Consider the following 19200-nt stretch of genomic DNA (forward strand, 5'->3'; position numbering starts at 1 on the left):
AATGTCAATATTGGATCCCCACAGAATATCATTCTTTCATCAGCTTCCCCCCACCTAAACTAACTACTTGTTAAAAAGCGCTCAGAGTAAGAGTCTTTTTAGAACTCTTGGACCTCATGTCAACCTGTATCCAGAGCATCCAATCAAAGATGCCAGTGACTTTCATCAGAGGCGATGTTCGGAGGGCTCTCTGTCTCATTCTCTCCATCTCAATGCTAATGGCCTGCTCTGATGTGCAGGGTAAGGCTCTTCAGTGGGAGATGAATAGGTGCCCCTTTTTTAAGGTGTCCCGTCTCGACAGACAAATGGTGTTGCAATCTAATGTTAGTCATAAAACTGAAAGCTGAAACTGGGGCCCTGGAATAATTGGAGGCAGAATTCACAGTTCTTGCCTTGTCAGAACTTAATGGTATTCATTCCAGATATATAGACATTCTTGAGAAGAGGCTCTGTTGCAAAGTCACTGGAGAGACTTGGAAGAAGAAGAACCAAGTTAAAGACATTGTAATGACCAGACGGGGCAATAACACCAAATAATCATAAAAGAAAATGTCAGAAGACTATAGAGAAGATTTTCAAATATGCTTCTCATAGGTGGCCAAAAGCGCACAGTGTATTTCCGCATTTTGCTTGGTATTTATCAAACCAGATCCTCGTCGGGCAATCAGCGCCTCACTCCGCCCTTTAGGGTTAATTAGTGCGCCGTTAAAAGACGGGAGAAATCGTCTGCATTTTACTGCCACCATTGGGTGATTCGAGGAAAAGAAAAAGAAGGTTCAGTGAACAGGAGATAAAAATATTGGTTCACAAAGTTACAGCTAACATTTACATTTAGTCATTTAGCAGACGCTCTTATCCAGAGCGACTTACAGAAAGTACAAGGACATTCCCCCCGAGGCAAGTAGGGTGAAGTGCCTTGCCCAAGGACACAACGTCATTTGGCACGGCGGGAAATCGATCCGGCAACCTTATGATTATTAGCCCGACTCCCTCACCGCTTAGCCATCTGACTTCCTTAACGTTATCATTACAAGGAAGAAATACACCTCTCCTCCCATCTCTTTGCTGCACACACCCACTTTCCCTTGTACCCTCCCAACAGCGGTAATCTGCGTTTTTACTCAAGTGCACTGCCTTTGTAAATATGGTTTAATGTCTTTACCCGCTATTCTACGCCTGAAATGGGCGCAATCCTGTTAGTAAATGAGGCTCCGAATATCTTCCCTGGTGTCCAAGACTAACACATCATCTTCTTAGCTTCTCCAGACACAAATGTCTAGCAGATGTGTGTAGCGGACTGGTTGCCAAACACCCCTTATAGTCACCCAAATTCTCTATCCACCAAATAGTTTAGTTTGATAGATACAGAATGTCTGCTCATAAACCAATCCACTGAGAGAAAATGGAATTGGAAAAGATGGCTGAGAACACAATTGATATGCAGAACGTATGTTTAGGAAAACAGAGGAAAGGTTAATTGAGTGTACGTAATCTATTCTCTTAGAAGATTACAATTCAATTAGACTCAAATTTTTGATGGATGATTCAATTCCCAATTGGAGAACAAAGGAGAACATTGAACATGTGATGTAGAAAGTATTGACTGTGGAAAGGTATTTGCACTTTCTGTTACTGTGCACTAAGAGCACTGGAGCGAGTAACTGCTTCACTGTCTAGAATTACGTCTTAATTCCAGCCCCCTAACCTCAGTTCTCAAATCACTTCCATGGTAATTGCAGGCCAATGGCTTGTCCTAATGCAAGTCTTGTCTCAAATAAATAGAACAGATGTAAACAGGCATACTGTAGGCTTAATTGTTCCCCCAGAAAAGCTAACTACTGGTCGCTTAAACAAGCTTTTTTACTGCCAGCAGTCATTAGCATCAGCTAGCTCAAATGCTGACAGAGTGAAGGACTGGTTCAGACTCACACACCATTTGATATGGCCACATAATTGGCTGCAATGTGGCTGGTGTCCCCAGGGTGTGGACATTGATAAAGCTTCAGGTCTGAGAAGCAGAGATGGGGAGAAGGCATGAAGGCACATCTTGGGCGTTTAAAATTTCTTCGAAACCTTTCCCCTTCTTACTCTTCCTTTTTTCATCTGGAAAACATAGGGTAGGTGAAGGAAGTATCAAGTATGTGATATCCCTAAGCATGTTCTTGGGCCTTGTCCTTTCTTAGCCATGCAGAAATAACAATCAGACTGTTAAGAGGTCTCCAGGTTTGCTGACAGATCGTGTCCATTTTCCTGTGTGACTGAACCATCGCACAATAGTTCTGGACACACATCAGCTTATTTATCTTTGATGGAAAAACACGTTTCAAACACAAACAAGAGAAGTACAGTATCTCAAATTGCAGTCTATACCAATAAACACAATGCCTTCTAAAGATATGACAGCATCTCACATTCAAGGCCATTGTAATAGGAGTTTGACACCTATGTACAGTTCATGACTCACACCATTAGAATTGACATAATTTATTAACAAAATATATAAACACGGTCCTTCAGAAACCCTATGACAATATCATGGCGTGATCGATACACTGACATACCGCTCCTCTCAGCCCATTTAGGGTTCATCACAGTTTCCTCTAGTCTGCATAACAGGCATGGAAAACCACATAATCAATGAGCCGCATCAAGCTGTCCCCCTCTACCACCCACAGACTGATACGTTAGAAAGTTATGTGAAAAAGAGACAGAGAGAAACAGATGAAGAGAGAACAGGATGTGTGAGAGAGGGAGAGAGATTGAGAACAAGAAAGTTCTTATAGTCCGGATGTTGGCCTTAACTGACTCCTGTTGGACTTGAAACTAGCCCTAAACCTTAAACTTATCCGGCCTCTCAAGGACATCAAACATGCTTACTCACCGCGGTTTTTAATGAGACTTTATACAGGCACCCTTTAGCCCACAAGGGTCCTTGGCGAGGGCTCAGAATCATTTTTGTTTGGCAGTGCCAAGTTCTGCAGAAAGACCTTTTCCACAATCTCTGATGGGTCTGGCCTATTCAGACAGAGACAAGCAACATTAAAAAGCCCCATTAAGACCAATATAGTGTCTATACCTATTCACTGAAACACACAGGGTAAAGAACCAGTTGAAAGAAGAGGACAGACTGTAAGGAAGCTGCATGTTTTTCTCAGCTGCACTTCTCTTTCTCCCTGGGAGTGTGCGGGACCTTGATACAGCACTGAAAGGCAGGTAGACAGATGGTTGCTGTGACCTGTCCTACAGCTGAAGAAGCAGACATTACTCAGAGTCAAAGACAATGGGAAGGGAGACATCAGCAGTGTCATAATGGAGTCAACCCTGCCCTGAATGCTACCTATTCTGTGACGACGTCTATCGGTCAATACTTCTATCATGCTGGTGGGGACGAGTAGGGGCCTAAAGAAAGTAAATGAATCAATGGCAAAGACAAAGAAGATCTTTCAAGATTTTATACCTCAGTGTCAGATTGAGAATAGATGAAGGATTTTTGTTATTGGTCAGTCGACTAAAGGTTCTATCCTTTAAGCGTTTTTTCAAGGGAGTGATCCATAAACCTAAATGGGATTGGAAAAATGACATGCAGAAACAGTAATTTGAATAGATTAAAAGTCACCAGAAGCACTCCAGTCCATTCAAAGTATTTGAGTCAGTGGCATGTCATTTTTCAAACGTTCAAAACAGTGCCCATGCATTTTATTCACCCTGATGAGCTTAAATGTGTTGACCGCCGAGTCTTTAATATTCCACTAAAAGAAAGTATTTTTAATGGTTTAGAGTGCCTCAGAATACAATTTTATCCATTAGAAGACCCTCATTTCCAAAGTGCACCACTGATACCTAACATTTGAAACAAAACAGCATTCCAACTCCCATTAAAATGATATTGTCTAAAGTGAAAAAGCAATAAAACAAGTCCTTCCCCAAAGTGTAAAAAAAAGGTTTAATGCTATCAGTCAGGCACTGACCCCACATCGATGAAATAGTGCAGTATTCATAGGGACTAAAACTTCCATCAAAAAGTACTACTTTAAGAAAAATGGAATGAACGGAAGCCCAATTTTTTATTTATTAATCCACACAGCTCTGCTGTAAAATGTAATAATCGATCTTGTAAACTCTGGAGGTGGTGGGGAGTTGCTTGGGGCTGGATGGTATCACAGTAGGGGACCTATCCTGAATGAGGAGACAACAAAAGCTGATTGTGGATTCTGTCCGGGAACCATGGAGGTGTAGGGCAATCACAGACTACCTCGCTGGGCACTCGAGGCTGTTTGCCAGTGCTGGACCTGCCTTCAGCAGGGCTTGGAGACACTGCTCAGGGTAAGAGCTCCTTTTTCTTTTTTTTGTGTCTATGTCTACCTGGCCTTAGTCAATGGGGCAACAACACCAAGGCTAACTTAGAGAGACTGTAGCTGAAATTTGGAGCCAGGAATAAGAAAAAACGGTGAAACAAGCTGAGAAAACACAGTTCACAAACAACTAAAAGACATACTTTGTTTGTCTTTCTATGCCTGCAACACTTTAGTGAGCCCTCTTGTGTTGTCATTAACCACCGTGAGGGATATGGTTGTTTTTTAAATCCTACATTTATGCTGTCAGGGGAAGTTTAAAAAAACAGGGGAAAAGTTGTCAGGGGAAGTTTCCCAAAGTCACTGAGATGGAACGCCAGGAGGTAACACGGGGGCTTCAACAAATTACCCAGCCTGCCCCTGTGCTCAGCTGTACATGCGTCTATGGCTGCCAGCCATACAGCTCAGCTCCGAGACCACAGAGCCCGTCATAACAGCCTTCATAAATCCCCTTTTATTCCCAATTAAAATGTTCCTAATAGCATTCAAGCTGCATTGATTTCTCTACAAATGATTATCCAGCTGAGAACATTTGCGCCGAGGCCCCTCTAGGGTCCTGGTTGTGGGCTCAGCTCCCATTAGCTGGGAGTACAAACAAAGCAGGATTGATAAGTAAAGAGTGTAAGATATTTATGTCTGTGCAACAGTTACCCCTCTTTAAGACAACAGCTCACCATACCGAAGGTGAAAACTGAATTAGTCTTTACTGACAGGAAAATGCTTGTATCTATCTTTTACAAGCAATTAACAGTTTATGCGGATAATGAACAAAATGAGTTGTAAACTTTCAGAAACAATCAATAAAGCATTTACAGACAACAGTGACTTCCATAATGAAATCATTTCTCATTGCTAGCTAATTATATAACATTGGTGTAATGACACATAAAGTATAGTCATGTCAAAGTATTACAAGAAACTCAGTTGCAGTCTGGTTCCTCAGCCATCCTGATGCTCCTCTTTAGCAGAGCTGAGATCCACCCCCCCCCCCATGGTCTCTGAGTCTGTCCAGGGGGGCTCTCTGTGGAAGCTGGACTGGATCTTAATTAAAGTCTGGCATTAGACATTCTCAGAGTTTATGAGATTATCCTTGATATGGAGGCATCCACCACTACAGCACCGGTCATCTCTTCCTCCTTGGGTTATTTATAATTAAAAAATATATATGTTTGAATTGAACAGACACACACACACATACACACACATACACACATACACACCCACGCACACAAAGGGTACAATCTCAAATAAACAAAAGGAACTATTAAACAACTTGTTAACAACTTGTTAAATTGTGAACAGTTAAAAAAAACAGTTTAGAGAGATAGAATGACATTCTGAAGATGGATATCATAGACAAATAATAATTAGATTGATGACTTGGATTTGCTGCTTCATAAGCCTTCATTTAGAGCTGGGGGATCGCAAGGTTTTCTCTGTATGGAATCTCTGTAGCAACTATTAGGGGGGAAACACACAGAGGGACATAGGGTAGTGTGTGTGTGTGCGTGTGTGTGCATGTGTGCTAATTACTGCAGCTGGCAATTATGTCTGTAATACAGGAAACTCAGCAATCAATCTGCTGCTATTCCCCACCCTGTCTGTGCTGTGGTCATGCATTTGAGGAAATTACTCTCATAATCACGAACATTGTTCTGAAAATGAGTATTTCACCAAGATGATACATCTGATTAGACTCTATTCCATGTTCCAGACAAGTTGCATAATCTTGCCATGCAGCACATTTGTTTTTCACAAAATTGAAAATCCCAAGGGAAGTTGCAGTTATCCCTCTGAAACAGCAGGGGGAAGTAGAGTTCAAGGCAACATGCAAGACACAGACGGCTCCTCAACCTAATCAATGTAACTAAGGAACTAATTAAGGGCTTTTATTTAATTTCTCACGCTAGATATACCTGAAGAACAATGCTAGTTTGAACAATGGTGTTTGTCTCTCTGACTGGACACGAGTCCCTCGACAACCCCTTGTTGAAGCATGATGACCAGTAACAGCAGCAGCTTTGATCCCACAGCATAGCACTGGGGAGTGAGACAAAGTTCAGCTCATTGGTTAACACACAGGTATAAGCATAGGCTTTCTGTTCTAAACAAACTTGACTTGAAAGCACGAGTCGTCTGGTAGCACGTACCTGCCGAGAAAATGCAATTTAGCAGCTAAATGAAAACGTGGAGACAAATTTCTTTCATGTTTATCATCTGTCTAAATCATAGGTTTTCTTCCAACAACATCAATACTATTTGCTGGCTTGGCAAAGACAAAAGGAAAATGAGGTGCTTTATATGCTGAGAGTGTCCCTGCCAATCATCGGTTGCTGTCCATTTTTCAAAACCTTGCTGTAGTAAATGTTTAATCGCAAAGGCACCGATCAGAGAAAGAGAGGGAGTAAGAAAGGAAGTGAGGAAGAAAGACAAGGGAAAACAGAAAACCAGACTGTTTGAGTTTACCTTAATGCTTCACAGCTGTGGAATGTTTATTTGCTATAATTTATTTGTCTTTATTCTACTAGAAGACAGGATACAGACATGGAGAGGAGAGTGAGTGTTTGTCTGCCTAACAAACCTTACCCTCCTGGCAAAGACACTTCACAGCCAGGCCGCGTTAAAAAGACCTACACCAGTCCTACACCATTGAAACTCACCTCATTTACCATCTCCAAACAGAAAGGACCGGTTACTGTATAAATCACTCCCATTCACACAGTTTTGTGAGTCTTTATAATGACATCATTGTGCAGAGCATTATAGGCCAGATGAGTGGTATACCAACAAGCAGCTGATTGTCAGGCTCCAGAACAGAAGGTCATTCTACAACTGAGTCTGGGTGCTGATGTCAGACAGTGGGTGCTAACTTAGGATAGTGTACGGTTGGTGGTTGGTAAACCAATCATTTCAAAACACATTGTAAAATAAAGGGTTTTGCCTGAGGATCTATCTTGCCAGTGAGGTCGTAGTAGCTTGTAGGTGCTATGTAATGCAGATTGAGATTATCCCACCCAGTCAGTCTTCCTAATCTCGTACAGGCCTGATAACAGACTAGAAACCAAGGGAGAGTGACTTTCGACAATTAAGAAGTCAACCAAAACAGTGAACACACAGCCTGATTGTTGTATCTGGTCGTAAGCAGGTGTAGCTCTGAATAAGACATCAGTTCTGTTGATCCAGATGATATTAACAGGCGTTACATTTCTATTGAGAACACAGGGTGGATCAAACACTAAGATCTCAAGGTTGTTGAAAATCGATACCTTTTGTTCTACCCCTCCGTACAAAACAGCTGTCTTGCCAAGACTTGCCATTGTCAATTGAAAAAAAAAGCCTTTTCTGAAAGCTGTACTATTTGTCATGATGCACAGACAGTTATCTGAAACACAGCTGCCTACTGGCCTGATGCAGTCCTAAAGGCAGCACCTGAACGGCAGTGGGGGCAGCTGCAATTTTAGAAATCATTTGTTTATAGTTATTTTCTGAGGCAGTATCTTTCTTGGTAAAAAATCATTTGACGTTGGTTGAGGGTAGAATTCTTGTTTGGCTACAATATTCACATAACTACATTAATGTGAATGATTTAGGCTGCAGTACACTGAATTGATCCACACCCACCACTAGCATCAGACATATACCAATTCTTCTAAATATGAAGGTAGTGTTTGTCATTGTAGGAAGGAGCGGACACTAGCATTGTTCCCGAGGCCATTCTGTGAAGCAATACACTACAGCAGTGAGCTGGAGAGCGAGCATTGCTTCTTTTTTCTTTTTGAACCTAATAACGTTCACCACTCCGAGCACCAGACAGCATAATGAGGAATCAATGACTGCTGCTTGTTATTCATTCTAGACACCAAACACTGAGCTGTAGGCTCTGACACAGCTGGGAAGGACTGGAGAGTTTAAAGACGACAAGTAATAATGCATCATTAACATGGAGGAAGTCGCCTTACAAAGATGCAGGTATGGAATGCAGTCAGAGGTTGGTATGTGTGAAGTGGGAATTTATAAAGCACAGGCACAGTTGACTTCAATTTTGGGGTATTGAAAGGAAATCACACACTCATCCTCCACAGTTCTCCGAAACACACACAGTACACAACACTTCATTTTAAGTTTTTTTAAATTTATTTCAGTTTTTGCAGACTTTTCATCACAACGATGCCAGAGAGAAGAAATTGCTATTAGTTTTTTTTCTTTGCGTTGTCATTAATCTGAAAGCAAACCAATTGAGAGCGGTCATGTCTTGAAGAGCTTAGAAGCAGAGGCATTTGTGACATGCAGCAGAGCAGGCAAGACTAGTCAAACCCAGAGTGAGAGGATGACGATGGCTCCCTCAGCCTCTCAATCCACAGTTTCAAACCTTGATCCAATAACCTCACTGTTCAGAACCTGCCAGATTCACGGAGTACAAAAACACAGACAGGCAGCAGCGACCGAGGATTTCAGACCAGAGCAGCGTTCAAAACAAATTCACTTAAAAGAGAAATAAATGCATCCTCGAAAAAGCCCTGCCTTTTACCGTCTCTGTTATGTTTTCAAGTCATTTATCTGGACAGAAACGGATGGCGCAATATCACAACACTGATTTCTTTATTTTAATTTGCCAACGTGGCGATTGGTCAAGTGGGGATGTGGTTATATGCTGCTATGGTGATCATGAACTCACTACGGTGATATGTAAAGCAGTTAGGTTGCCTTGGGAAAGAAATGATGACCTACCCCCACCAGACAAACGCTTAAAATCAATAATAATAATAGTGAGCCGGTCTGGTCAACACATACTACAGTGGAAAAGAGGAGGCCACCTACGTGAGATAATGGAGTCTTTTCAACCATCTTATTTTCCTAATGTACAATATCTATAGCTGATGTTTGCATAACTACAACCAGAGGGCCATACGACAACTTTAATATTGCTGTGGAAAACAAAATTAAACAAAAACACATTGTGGAATTACTATTGAATCGGTTTGTTTTTGCTAAGGAAAAGTACTGTGCGCAAAACGGTGAACTGTGAAAGTGAAGTATTAAGCTTGTTTTTCTTTTTGTTTAGAGTGCTGTTTTCAGGTCCAGGTGTGGCTTATGTCCCTCAGTGTTTGGTCCCTAAGGGAAACAGGATAATAAGTCCATCCATTCAATTCAATTACTACTAAAAGACAAGGTGAAAAGAGGAAGAAAATAAAATAAACATACAAAATAAAATTCTAAATCAATGAAAACTGAAAACCGAACTGAACCCTACAAACAGACAAAAGCAGTGCCAAGACAGGCTGGAGGGCGGGAAAAGGTGTGTATGCCTCTTGGCTGTCCAGGGAACACCGCGTCTATCCGTCTGTCTGTTCGTCCATCCATCCATTCATCCATCCATCTCTTCTGCCCTTCCTAGAGCGTCTCACTTGAGGAGAGCCTTGATGGCATCACTCTCTGCAGCTTCGAAGGCGCTCTGGCCGTCCGGTCCTTTCCGCTCTTTGTCGGCTCCCTACAGAGGATGGCGGAGAGAGGGAGGGAGAGATGAAGAGAGATCGACGTTAGGCATGGTTGTCATAGCCGGGTCTCTCGGTGACGCCTCTCTCCCAGAGCGATGGCCAAGGTAAGAGCAGCAGGGTGCCTCCTCCCTCTGGCCTCCGTGCTGTCTCCTGTCTGGCCTCCAACCTTTCACCCAAGGCCAGGGTCTGCCATTGCCTCAACAAAGCAGGGCGGAGGTCATCTTTTTCCCCCCACCCACACACATGCGTTCACTTCATTGCCCCTAACCCTCGCCAAGCTCTCAATCAAGGCTGTTCAGTCAGACGGTCGGTCGGCAGCCAGGTCGGGTCAGGCACACGTCCACAGCCAGAGAATGCAAGACAGCTCTGAGTTACGGAGAGAGACTGGGCAGGAATGAGAAAGAACAAAGATAAGGAATGAGAAAGAACAAAGATAATGTGAGGGCTACAAACAGGATAGACAAGCAGCAGACACGCCGGGGAGGAGGGCAAGACAGGACACGTGCTGCATTCACAACAATGTGTTGCATTCACAACAACGTCCTGAATGGAAAAGGAGTACGGAGACACAGTCCGGAGGGAGGCGGCTCTTTGTCTGGCCTGCCAACCTTAGCCTCTTAGCGAGGGGTTTAGGGAGCCTGGGCTGAGAGACGCTCATTGTTGTGCGGAGAAATGGCGACAACAGTGGAACGGACTGACCCAGTTTGTGTTTGACTGGGTGTGTGAGACATGCCAAAGGAGAAACAGAGCGAAGCCCAGGCATACGGATTAAAACGAGCTAGATGGCTAACCTGTCAGAAACACAGCTCTGATTAAGGAGAAAAAGGTTTCCAGCAAGTTGAACTCTAGTTATTACTCAGGCTAACCCCTTCGTTAGCATAACATATTGACCAGCTTAAAGGTTGGAGGTGCAAATTGCATCAGAAAAGATTACTGCCAGATTTCAGTCAGCCTTCAAACTTGAAACTAATTCAGGCAGCCATTTCGCATTAAAGTAGAATGAAAAGCACAAAAGTTTCAGTGGTGGGGTTTAGGAAAGCCCAAATTCCAGTCAGGTATGTGAAGACATGGTCCATGGTCATTTGTGTTGTTCTCAGCTCCTCAGGCTGAGAAGAGGAAGGATGCTCTAGCTCTGGGGAAGTCATTAGTAGTCGATTATATCCGAAGACCACGATGTAGCGGGCTGCTTTTGACCACAGCACCTGGAAGGGGCGCCATCAGCACATACCCACCGCCGGAAAGAAGTACCGGGTCTTGTGCGTGGCTACACAGTTAGCAAGGTGTCTCACCCGCAAGGCACAGGTAGCGTATAATAAGCTCGCTGGCAACACTTGTTATATACCTGGACGGTCCCAGCAGGACCTCCCAAGGGAGTTCTGATAAGAGGCGCACTTCCAGTTGTACCTTCTCCCTCCATTGCTGCCTCTGTCAGCATATGAAGTGTCCATGTCTCCACTGCCCAGTTCTCCAAGCAGTGTACTCTACTCACCACTTAAAATAACGATCTAGCTGGCAAACCACACACCGACACAAACCCGGTCTAGCCTCATGAATGAGACAACTCGCTGGGTATGCATGCAAATAAGAGAGACCATCCTCCTGGATGGACACGTGCTAGCTAATCAGCTGATGGAGTCAAATGCTAGAAAACGAACGCTAAGTCTGTCCCCCCAGGTGTCTGTTTAACTTATCATGATGCCATTATCGAGTGAGGATGAGAGGATCCCATACATAACACATTACCTGAAGACGTCCCCTCAGGGATGGGTATAAATGTGATGCTTACAGGAGTTTATTGACCTGCAGGCTCAAGTCTGGTGCTGTAGGGAAGGAAATAGGAATATTTACATCACTTCCAATGAGGAGTGGGGCCTGGGGGGTAATCGATAGATATCGGCATAGATATCGGCAAAGTCTGTAGAAGTGCATGACTCAAGGTAGGGATAGGGAAAGTGGTCAGGATGGTGATGGGCGGTGATAGATTCACCATCACAAGAATCTCATTAATAAGTGGGAAAGACCTCGGGTCATGGAGGAGGGAGGTCATTTCCTGAACGATCTAGATTGAAAAACCACAGTTTGTCAGGAAGCTACGGGAAACAGAAAAAAAAAAAAAGAAAGATGGATAGAAAAGGCATGAACTGAACCAATTTATTTTCAAATGGGGTGGAAGTACAGGCATGACACAAGATACTTTATGAATGCTAATATCTACACAGCATGACTTAGGTCAAGCTCATCTTTCTTCACACTTATCACCTCTCCAGCACACATGCTAATGGTGCAGTTCAGCGTGCTAAATTTAGAGCGGAAGACACGCATTTCCTGTAACTGGTCCCACCCTTTATCCAATTGATAAATCTCTTGGTTACATTCTTCACTGTGCAGCTACAATCTCGCAGGCGCAAGGTAGTCAAACAGTTACACGGGGGGGGGGGGGGGAGGGCTATCTATCAGCGGCTCCCAGTCCTGCCTCATAGCAAGGGTGTAGGGAGGGCCTCTTCTGTGTTTATTCATAATTAACAAGGTCTTGTTTTCTAGGACCGCCCCCTGGTTGTCAGTCAGCATTCCCTTTTTTTTTGTTCATACTCCTACATTCCTTCCAAATGACCACCAAAAAACACTACATCCAAAACAGAACAGAAACCTTTTGCTAGCATCTGGAGGAATTCCTCCAAAGGAACAGGATAAAAGGCTGAGGTGGTCAGGGATGTGGTCTTCATTTCCTCCGCTTTTCACGGAGAAGGTCAGGGAGGTGAGCGAAAGGCAGGTTACAGTGAGGAGATGGACCGGTCCCAGGGGAGAGACAGGTGCCAGTGAGGAGATGTACTGGTCCCAGTGGAGAGGCAGGTAACAGTGAGGAGATGTACTGGTCCCAGTGGAGAGGCAGGTAACAGTGAGGAGATGTACTGGTCCCAGGGGAGAGCCGTGACCTTTGTGCTCAGCGGCAGTAATCCCCGCGGATGCTCCGTGGAGAGATGTGGTTAACCACAGGCACATGGCTGCAGCGCGGGTCGCCTCAGGGTCCCGCTTATTACTAATCCCTGCTCTGATGAGTCTGTTGGGACACTGGCTCACCTTAAACCCACTGGTGGTGGCTTCCCATCTGACTGATGGGCATGGGGACGTTTTCAAGATTGTGCGTGTGAAGATTCGGACTCACGAACGAGCTGAAACAAGGAATTTTCCATCTGGCAGGTTTAGTGACTGTGGACTTTGTCCAGAGAGTGCCAGTCTCTGTTGCATACCACCGACACAGGCCAGCGGCTCTGGCAGCGCTGAGCAGCGCTGTCGTCGCCAAAGATATCTATACCGGGGCACATTCTCTGAAGGAGCAGAGAGGAGGAACAGGGTCAGAGACAGCCCCAGCGAACCGCCAAGCGTGACCGTCCATGTACCCCGTCTCATTTAGCCTAGCTGAGGGAGACAGCTGCTCACTCACTGGGAATATTACCAGCCCATGTTACTCTCTCTCACACACACCTACACATCCAAGACATTTACAAAATAAGTTTATAATTTTTATGACATGACAAAGTGGGCTATCGCAGAGAAAGTTGTCGACCGTGGAAATAAGAGACACGTTTATTTCAAGGTAATGACAGGAAAGATCCTTTATGTGGACGTGTTGTAGTGTGACAGTCAGACGGAAGGGGATATTCATTTCACAGTAGTTTGATCTCGTTTGGAGAAGTAGCCAGACCCCTCTGGTCTACTGTGAGGGGAATGAGGGACATCAGTCATTTTTATGTGGCCTGCCACACAGTTAGCGCCATCTCTCTGAGCCAAGGACATCTACTAGGCCTCTGCAGAACAGGGACTAGGCCCGTAGTTATATAAGTTAGGATGTAGGTCAGACCTTGACATGTCTCATCTATGAAAAGCTATGCAGCTCATGCTGCCAGGCGAGGCATAAATCTATGCATCCATCACAGGACACTCATCAACCACGGTTGGAGAACAAATCACAGCTTCCTGAGCAGTGAGACAAAACAAAGTGACCCTTCACCTTACAGTTTCTCCCGCTCTCAGTACTGTTGACTAGTAGTCTATGAAAGAAGATAATACCGGTATGTCAATGCTGTCATTCACTACAGCATGTGCATTGTGACTGACAGTTGGTATGAATTTAAGAATTTACCATAGCCTGAGCAAATGAGCGGGAAGGGACAAAACAGCGAGAAGGAGGAGAGAGAGTTTGAGAGCGAGTGCGTGTGTGAGTGTTGGGAGAGCAAAAAAGCGAGACGGCTTGGAAAAACAAACAAACAACAGGAGTGCTGCGCGGTGTCTGGGAACATTCCAGCAGCCTCCACCGAACAGAAGCGAGGGCCAGGCACCACTGGGGCCCTCTTTTGTGGCCCTTTGTGACACAAGTTACCTCATCAGCAGTCACTGCTCACACACAGCTTGTGATGCAGCGACAGGCACTGAGTGTCTGTGCGTGTGTGTCTGTGTGAACGCATGTACGAGACCGATGGTACCTTTTCTAGTAGGAGCTTGACGCAGGCGAGGTGGCCCTCATAAGTGGCAGAAAGCAGGGGAGTGATGCCGTGTTTGTCTGCAGCCTGTGGAGAGAGAGAGAGGTAGAGAGAGAGCGGGGGTGGAGGAGAGCAGAGAGAGAGATAACAGGTCTGAATGGACAGGCTACATACATCAGTGGATCATTGCTGCTCTTGCCTCTTGCACAAGGGCACATCACTCTCATTATCTGAGGAAATAACTCCTGGGAGGGAACACTTTTACTTCCCTCCCTCTCCTTCTGCTTATCACATCAATGAATTATAGGGAGAGGAGGCCACTCTGCCACTGTATTCATCTCTGACTCTCCATTTGGGGAACCTGAGTCTTATCGGAAAGGAACGAGAAGAGCGGTGCATTCTCAAGAAAAATGTTTTGCCATAAAAAGAGGAAGTGGGGGGGCGGCGGTGGCGGCTAACCCGTTACTTTACTTCTTTTATCCCCACAACCAGACGGCTGGATGTTGGAGAGAGTGAAAGGAGGGTTGATGATGGGGCAGATACAGGAGAGGCTGTGAGGACAAACAGTGCTCTGCTAGGAGACTTCCCCCAAAGTAGCTCTGCATGAAAGCAGGAGAGCTCAACGTGTTCCAACTGGTTTCAGGATAAAAGGTTAATATAAATGTGTTTAAATCTGATTGCCAAGAGTCATTCATATGGGAAGGGTGAGAGAAACCAACAGCTACACTGAAAGATAACGTCAGCAAATGTTGACACATATCTGCCACCGTACAACATAAAGTTCCTCCAAACTTACAGTAGTTCAGCCAGCCTACAGCTAAATGGTGTCTCTTTTGTTAAGACACGTTTCCCACTCCTCTGGTGAGGATCATAGGCCCAACACTAACAGAATATGTGGTCTAACGAGTTGGACTGTGGTGGGGATGTAAAAGAACACGACACATTGGTCTACTCCTTGTTGCAGTGCACCCCTAGACCGCAGGGAAATTATAGTCAACACTTTGCATGAGTTGATCACGCACCCCCCCCCCCCCCTCCTTCCCCTTTATTAGTCGTGTTACTCTTACGTTGACGTCAGCTCCCTTGGAGAGCAGAAACTCAAGCATCTCAGCCTGGCCACAGTCAGCGGCGTAGTGCAGTGGCTTTCTACCCCCTTCCAGGGTTCGGTTAACATCCTCCGCCTAGAGGAGAGAGAGCGAGAGAGAGAGAGAGAGCGAGAGAGCAAGAGACAGAGAAGAGACAGACACACACCGGGAGGTCAACATGGATGTCATCACAACTTCCTTTCACCTGGTGTGTTTCCTGATACAGCGTTTCTAGATTTCACAAGAGGAACAGATTCTTGTTGACACAATATTGTGTGCGCGCGTTCAGGAGAGCCACACAACGCTCTGTAGTTGACCTGATCTTGATCTGTAGCTGTTAAGAGACAGCATGGTTCTCTTCTCCCCTGATGCCCACAAGAACTGATAAAGGCAGCAGCGAGCCCCCAGAAGAACGGATGATCCTCACCGTTTAGAAAGGGGTTCCAGACGGGGCTTGGGGAAGCTACAGCCACCAGGCCAGCTGCTCTGACCTGCTTATGGCCAGGTGAGATCTCACAGCCACAGAGATGCAACAGTTCGCCACAGTACATGTCTTGCTTTGCCACACCTGGAACACAGCCTAGAGCAGGGACCTCTCTGATTACTAAAGGCACTAGACATGCTTCTTAAGATCCTGGTGACGTTTTTTGGGGGGCCAATAACTTCACTTAGTTTTTACAAGTCCCATGTGTAAGAAAACTGTTGCTTCCCTGACAGTCACCTGTATGGAAGCTAGGCCAACCCCGTCACTAGTGCATCATCAGCCACCCAAAGCCCCATCACCTACAACGGAGCCCCAAGGACTGGCCCTAGTAAGCACACCCTCCACCTCCACCTTCACAGAAAGGTCAAGGACAACAGAGAGATGTGATTCCATTTGTTCATTTCCCGACTCAATCCGTTGGAGACGATGGTAATCTCATCTCCCTTTTTAATAGTTTTGAAATGTTACCTCCAGGAGCCCTTACGAGACCCACGTGAATGGATTATGAGGGCTAATTGAAATGGTTTCTTTACTGCTGATGAATAAGGGCCACGCCATATGATTAGTTAGAAATCTGCATAGGGATATTTGAAATGTCTGTGAGTTGTGTTGGAATGCCTCCAAATGAGCAATCATTTGTATATGTGAAATCCATCCCAGAAATGGCATGGTTACAACTGAACCAAGCTTCCCCCTTCCATCAAATAGGAATTAAAATCAGAGGGTCAAGATCAATAGAGCTGCAGACTGCAAGATTGCTACCGATCTTGCATGACATTTTGCTGGTCTCTATAACACAATTAAGTTATTTCACAAGGCGGATGTCACCAAGCATTAAATCAGATGAAATCCAGTTGGCAAGACAGATAACTAATAGAGGGAAGGGTATTCCCAATTTATTGTACAAGACACATTTAAGAATAAGCCAATTCAATCTAGTGTATTATTGGATGTTGGGTACTAAACACAGGTCACCATCCCAAAACGGAATGCTTAGCCTAGCTTGCTAATGTGAAATTGAAACAAATAAATGGTGGTTGGGCCACAAACCTATGTTACGGTGTTATACTTCCATTAAAAAGGTATTTAAAGAGGCTACCTTAACCTCAAAGCCACAGTGTTTTCAATACTTATTCTCCTCTGCCTCCAAAGTAAGCCATGTAGGTTAACTGACTTATTTCTTGAATCTGGATTTTTGCAGCATGGACAGCTTTAATATCAAGTATATAGATTCCCAGTCAATGTAACGAAATAATTGAAAATATGTCTACTTAAAATAGCAATCGCTGAATACTAACTAAAATGGTTGCTGGGTAGCATGTGAGTGTATCCACACCGCACGGTGAATCTTTGAACTGTGTCAAGAGACGTGTTGCTAAAGATGGCTAGCTGAAAACAAAGATCGAGGCTGCCCCACCCACCCTTAGCTGCAAGTCCAGTACAGTAGCTAAGCCCTCCTCACGTCTTTTTGGGTCCCTGCTTGGCCGCTAGGCTAGCTGTTACGAACCGGCGTTAACTAGCTTAGGAGCATACAGTACTGTCACTTGTGGACGCCATAGCCTAGTTTCTAAGCGTGTATATATATCTATGCAGTCAAAATTACATTCGTTTGCTACATTATACTTCGCGTAGTTATCTAGACTAGCTAGTACTAGCACCATTCCGTTTGTTGCTGTAGTTAACTGACTGGCTAGCTAGCGTGATGCTTGTCAGTCAGGAGTTCAACAAGCTGTTGCACAATACAGCTAGAGAGTACTGAAGAGCTGGTGCTACAGCATTTAGCAGCTCCACAGTAGCCCATTGGCAAGCTAGCTAGCTAGCTAGCTACAAAGACACATCGATTTGGCGCTCGCTAGTGTAACTTCCTAAAATCGCTGATCAGGCAAGGACTAGCTAGCTACTGTACCTAGCTAGTTAGCAATTAACGGCAGCATTAGAGTAGGTTAAGTGCTAGCAGTAGTGATGGTCAAGGCCATACGCGTCTAACACTAGACTGCTAGTGGAACATAATCCACCCCACTGCAAATTAATTAAAACTTACCTTCACGAGAAGGGTTTTAACCTCGTCCAGGTCTCCATTTTTCAAGGCCCACATCAATTCTTTATCACCCATGTTCTTGTGCTGCACAACAGATCGCTGCAGCAGTGTAAGTTCCCTGTTGTTTAAAAAAGGCAGCTGTCAAGTAATGCTAACGTAACGTTACTAGCAGTCTAGCTATCACATTCACAGCAGACAAAACTTCTCCGAGTCAGACAGACAGGGACGTAATGCTGACTTAATAGGCAAGTGCAAAATATGAACGTACAACTTTCAAGAATCAAATAATAACTAAGGACAAACACCTGGCACGTGCAGGTGTAGACAGGGTACGTATAATTTGTTAAAATAAGTTTCAAAGAGAGCAATAGTCGAAGGGATCCGCCTTTCTCTCTGTACTAGTGAAGTATTTCCGATGCCGCCGAATACCCGGAAGTTAACAGTGTCATCGCAACGCACAGATCCAAGATCAGCTCCAACCTCAAATCTTTCGAAGATCTTTATGTAAAACTGGCCGCAAATCAGAAAGATATATACATTTTTTAGGCAAAGATAAAATCATGATCGTGTGTGTTCAATAAGTCGTAAGTTCAATTTGTTTTTAAGAGCAACGTATAGACTACAATTGCGCACATTAATTCCAATAACATTATTTATATATTTTTGATGATTAGAATGATAAGGAGGATATATATTCTTATTATCCATTTATTGTGTCAGTCATGCATAAAATAACGATTTAAATGAAAAACACAACATTGAAACAACAAAGTCAAGACAGGGATCCCTTTTTAGGAGCCTTAAAGACACAGCTCACTATAAAATCCTCAAACAAGATTGCAACCTGCTCCAAAAATCCATTTACATTCTCCAGCCACTGAGCTGTTGTCAGCTGGGGTCACTACTGTAAACAACTTTCAGAGGACCTCATTAGCATAGGGAACACAAAACATACCTATTGTTCCTTGAAAGAATGTCTCTCTTTCAATCAACCAATGCAACTGAGGGTGACTGTCTGGTTGGAAATTGCCCTGCATCTCCACACAATCAGTTCCTCATCCTGCCTCATCCAGTAATTTCCATTTTCATTATCTTCTTCTTGACTTTCATTTAGGCACCGTTAATTAATTCTAGGCCTATTAAACCTGCAAGTTAATAAAAAAACACATCCGGATCTCTCTACTACCCACTGCTGGTGTGGAATCAAGCATACAACATGTTGGAGGCCATCTTACAGTTTTCAATCACGTTCTCTGCAGGCTCTTCTA

At 44.3% G+C, this 19200-nt stretch overlaps 1 protein-coding gene across 2 annotated transcripts; it reads right to left on the bottom strand.

Moving 5' to 3' along the window:
* Window positions 1–8463: 8463 nt before the first annotated feature.
* On the bottom strand, window positions 8464–18357 carry mtpn (myotrophin). 2 transcript variants are annotated; one of them, XM_047022982.1, is made up of 5 exons: window positions 18238–18357; window positions 17936–18050; window positions 15393–15506; window positions 14329–14412; window positions 8464–9840 (listed from the first exon to the last, which is right to left on the bottom strand). In XM_047022982.1, exons 2-5 carry the CDS (start codon window positions 18005–18007, stop codon window positions 9754–9756), a joined length of 357 nt encoding a protein of 118 aa, XP_046878938.1. In that variant the 5' UTR covers window positions 18008–18050; window positions 18238–18357; the 3' UTR covers window positions 8464–9753. The 2 variants fall into 2 exon arrangements, with proteins under 2 accessions (XP_046878938.1, XP_046878939.1); XM_047022983.1 differs by having other exon boundaries at window positions 18201–18356.
* Window positions 18358–19200: the final 843 nt, after the last annotated feature.

Source organism: Hypomesus transpacificus, chromosome 7 (genome assembly GCF_021917145.1).
Source record: "Hypomesus transpacificus isolate Combined female chromosome 7, fHypTra1, whole genome shotgun sequence".
NCBI classification, from domain to species: domain Eukaryota; kingdom Metazoa; phylum Chordata; class Actinopteri; order Osmeriformes; family Osmeridae; genus Hypomesus; species Hypomesus transpacificus.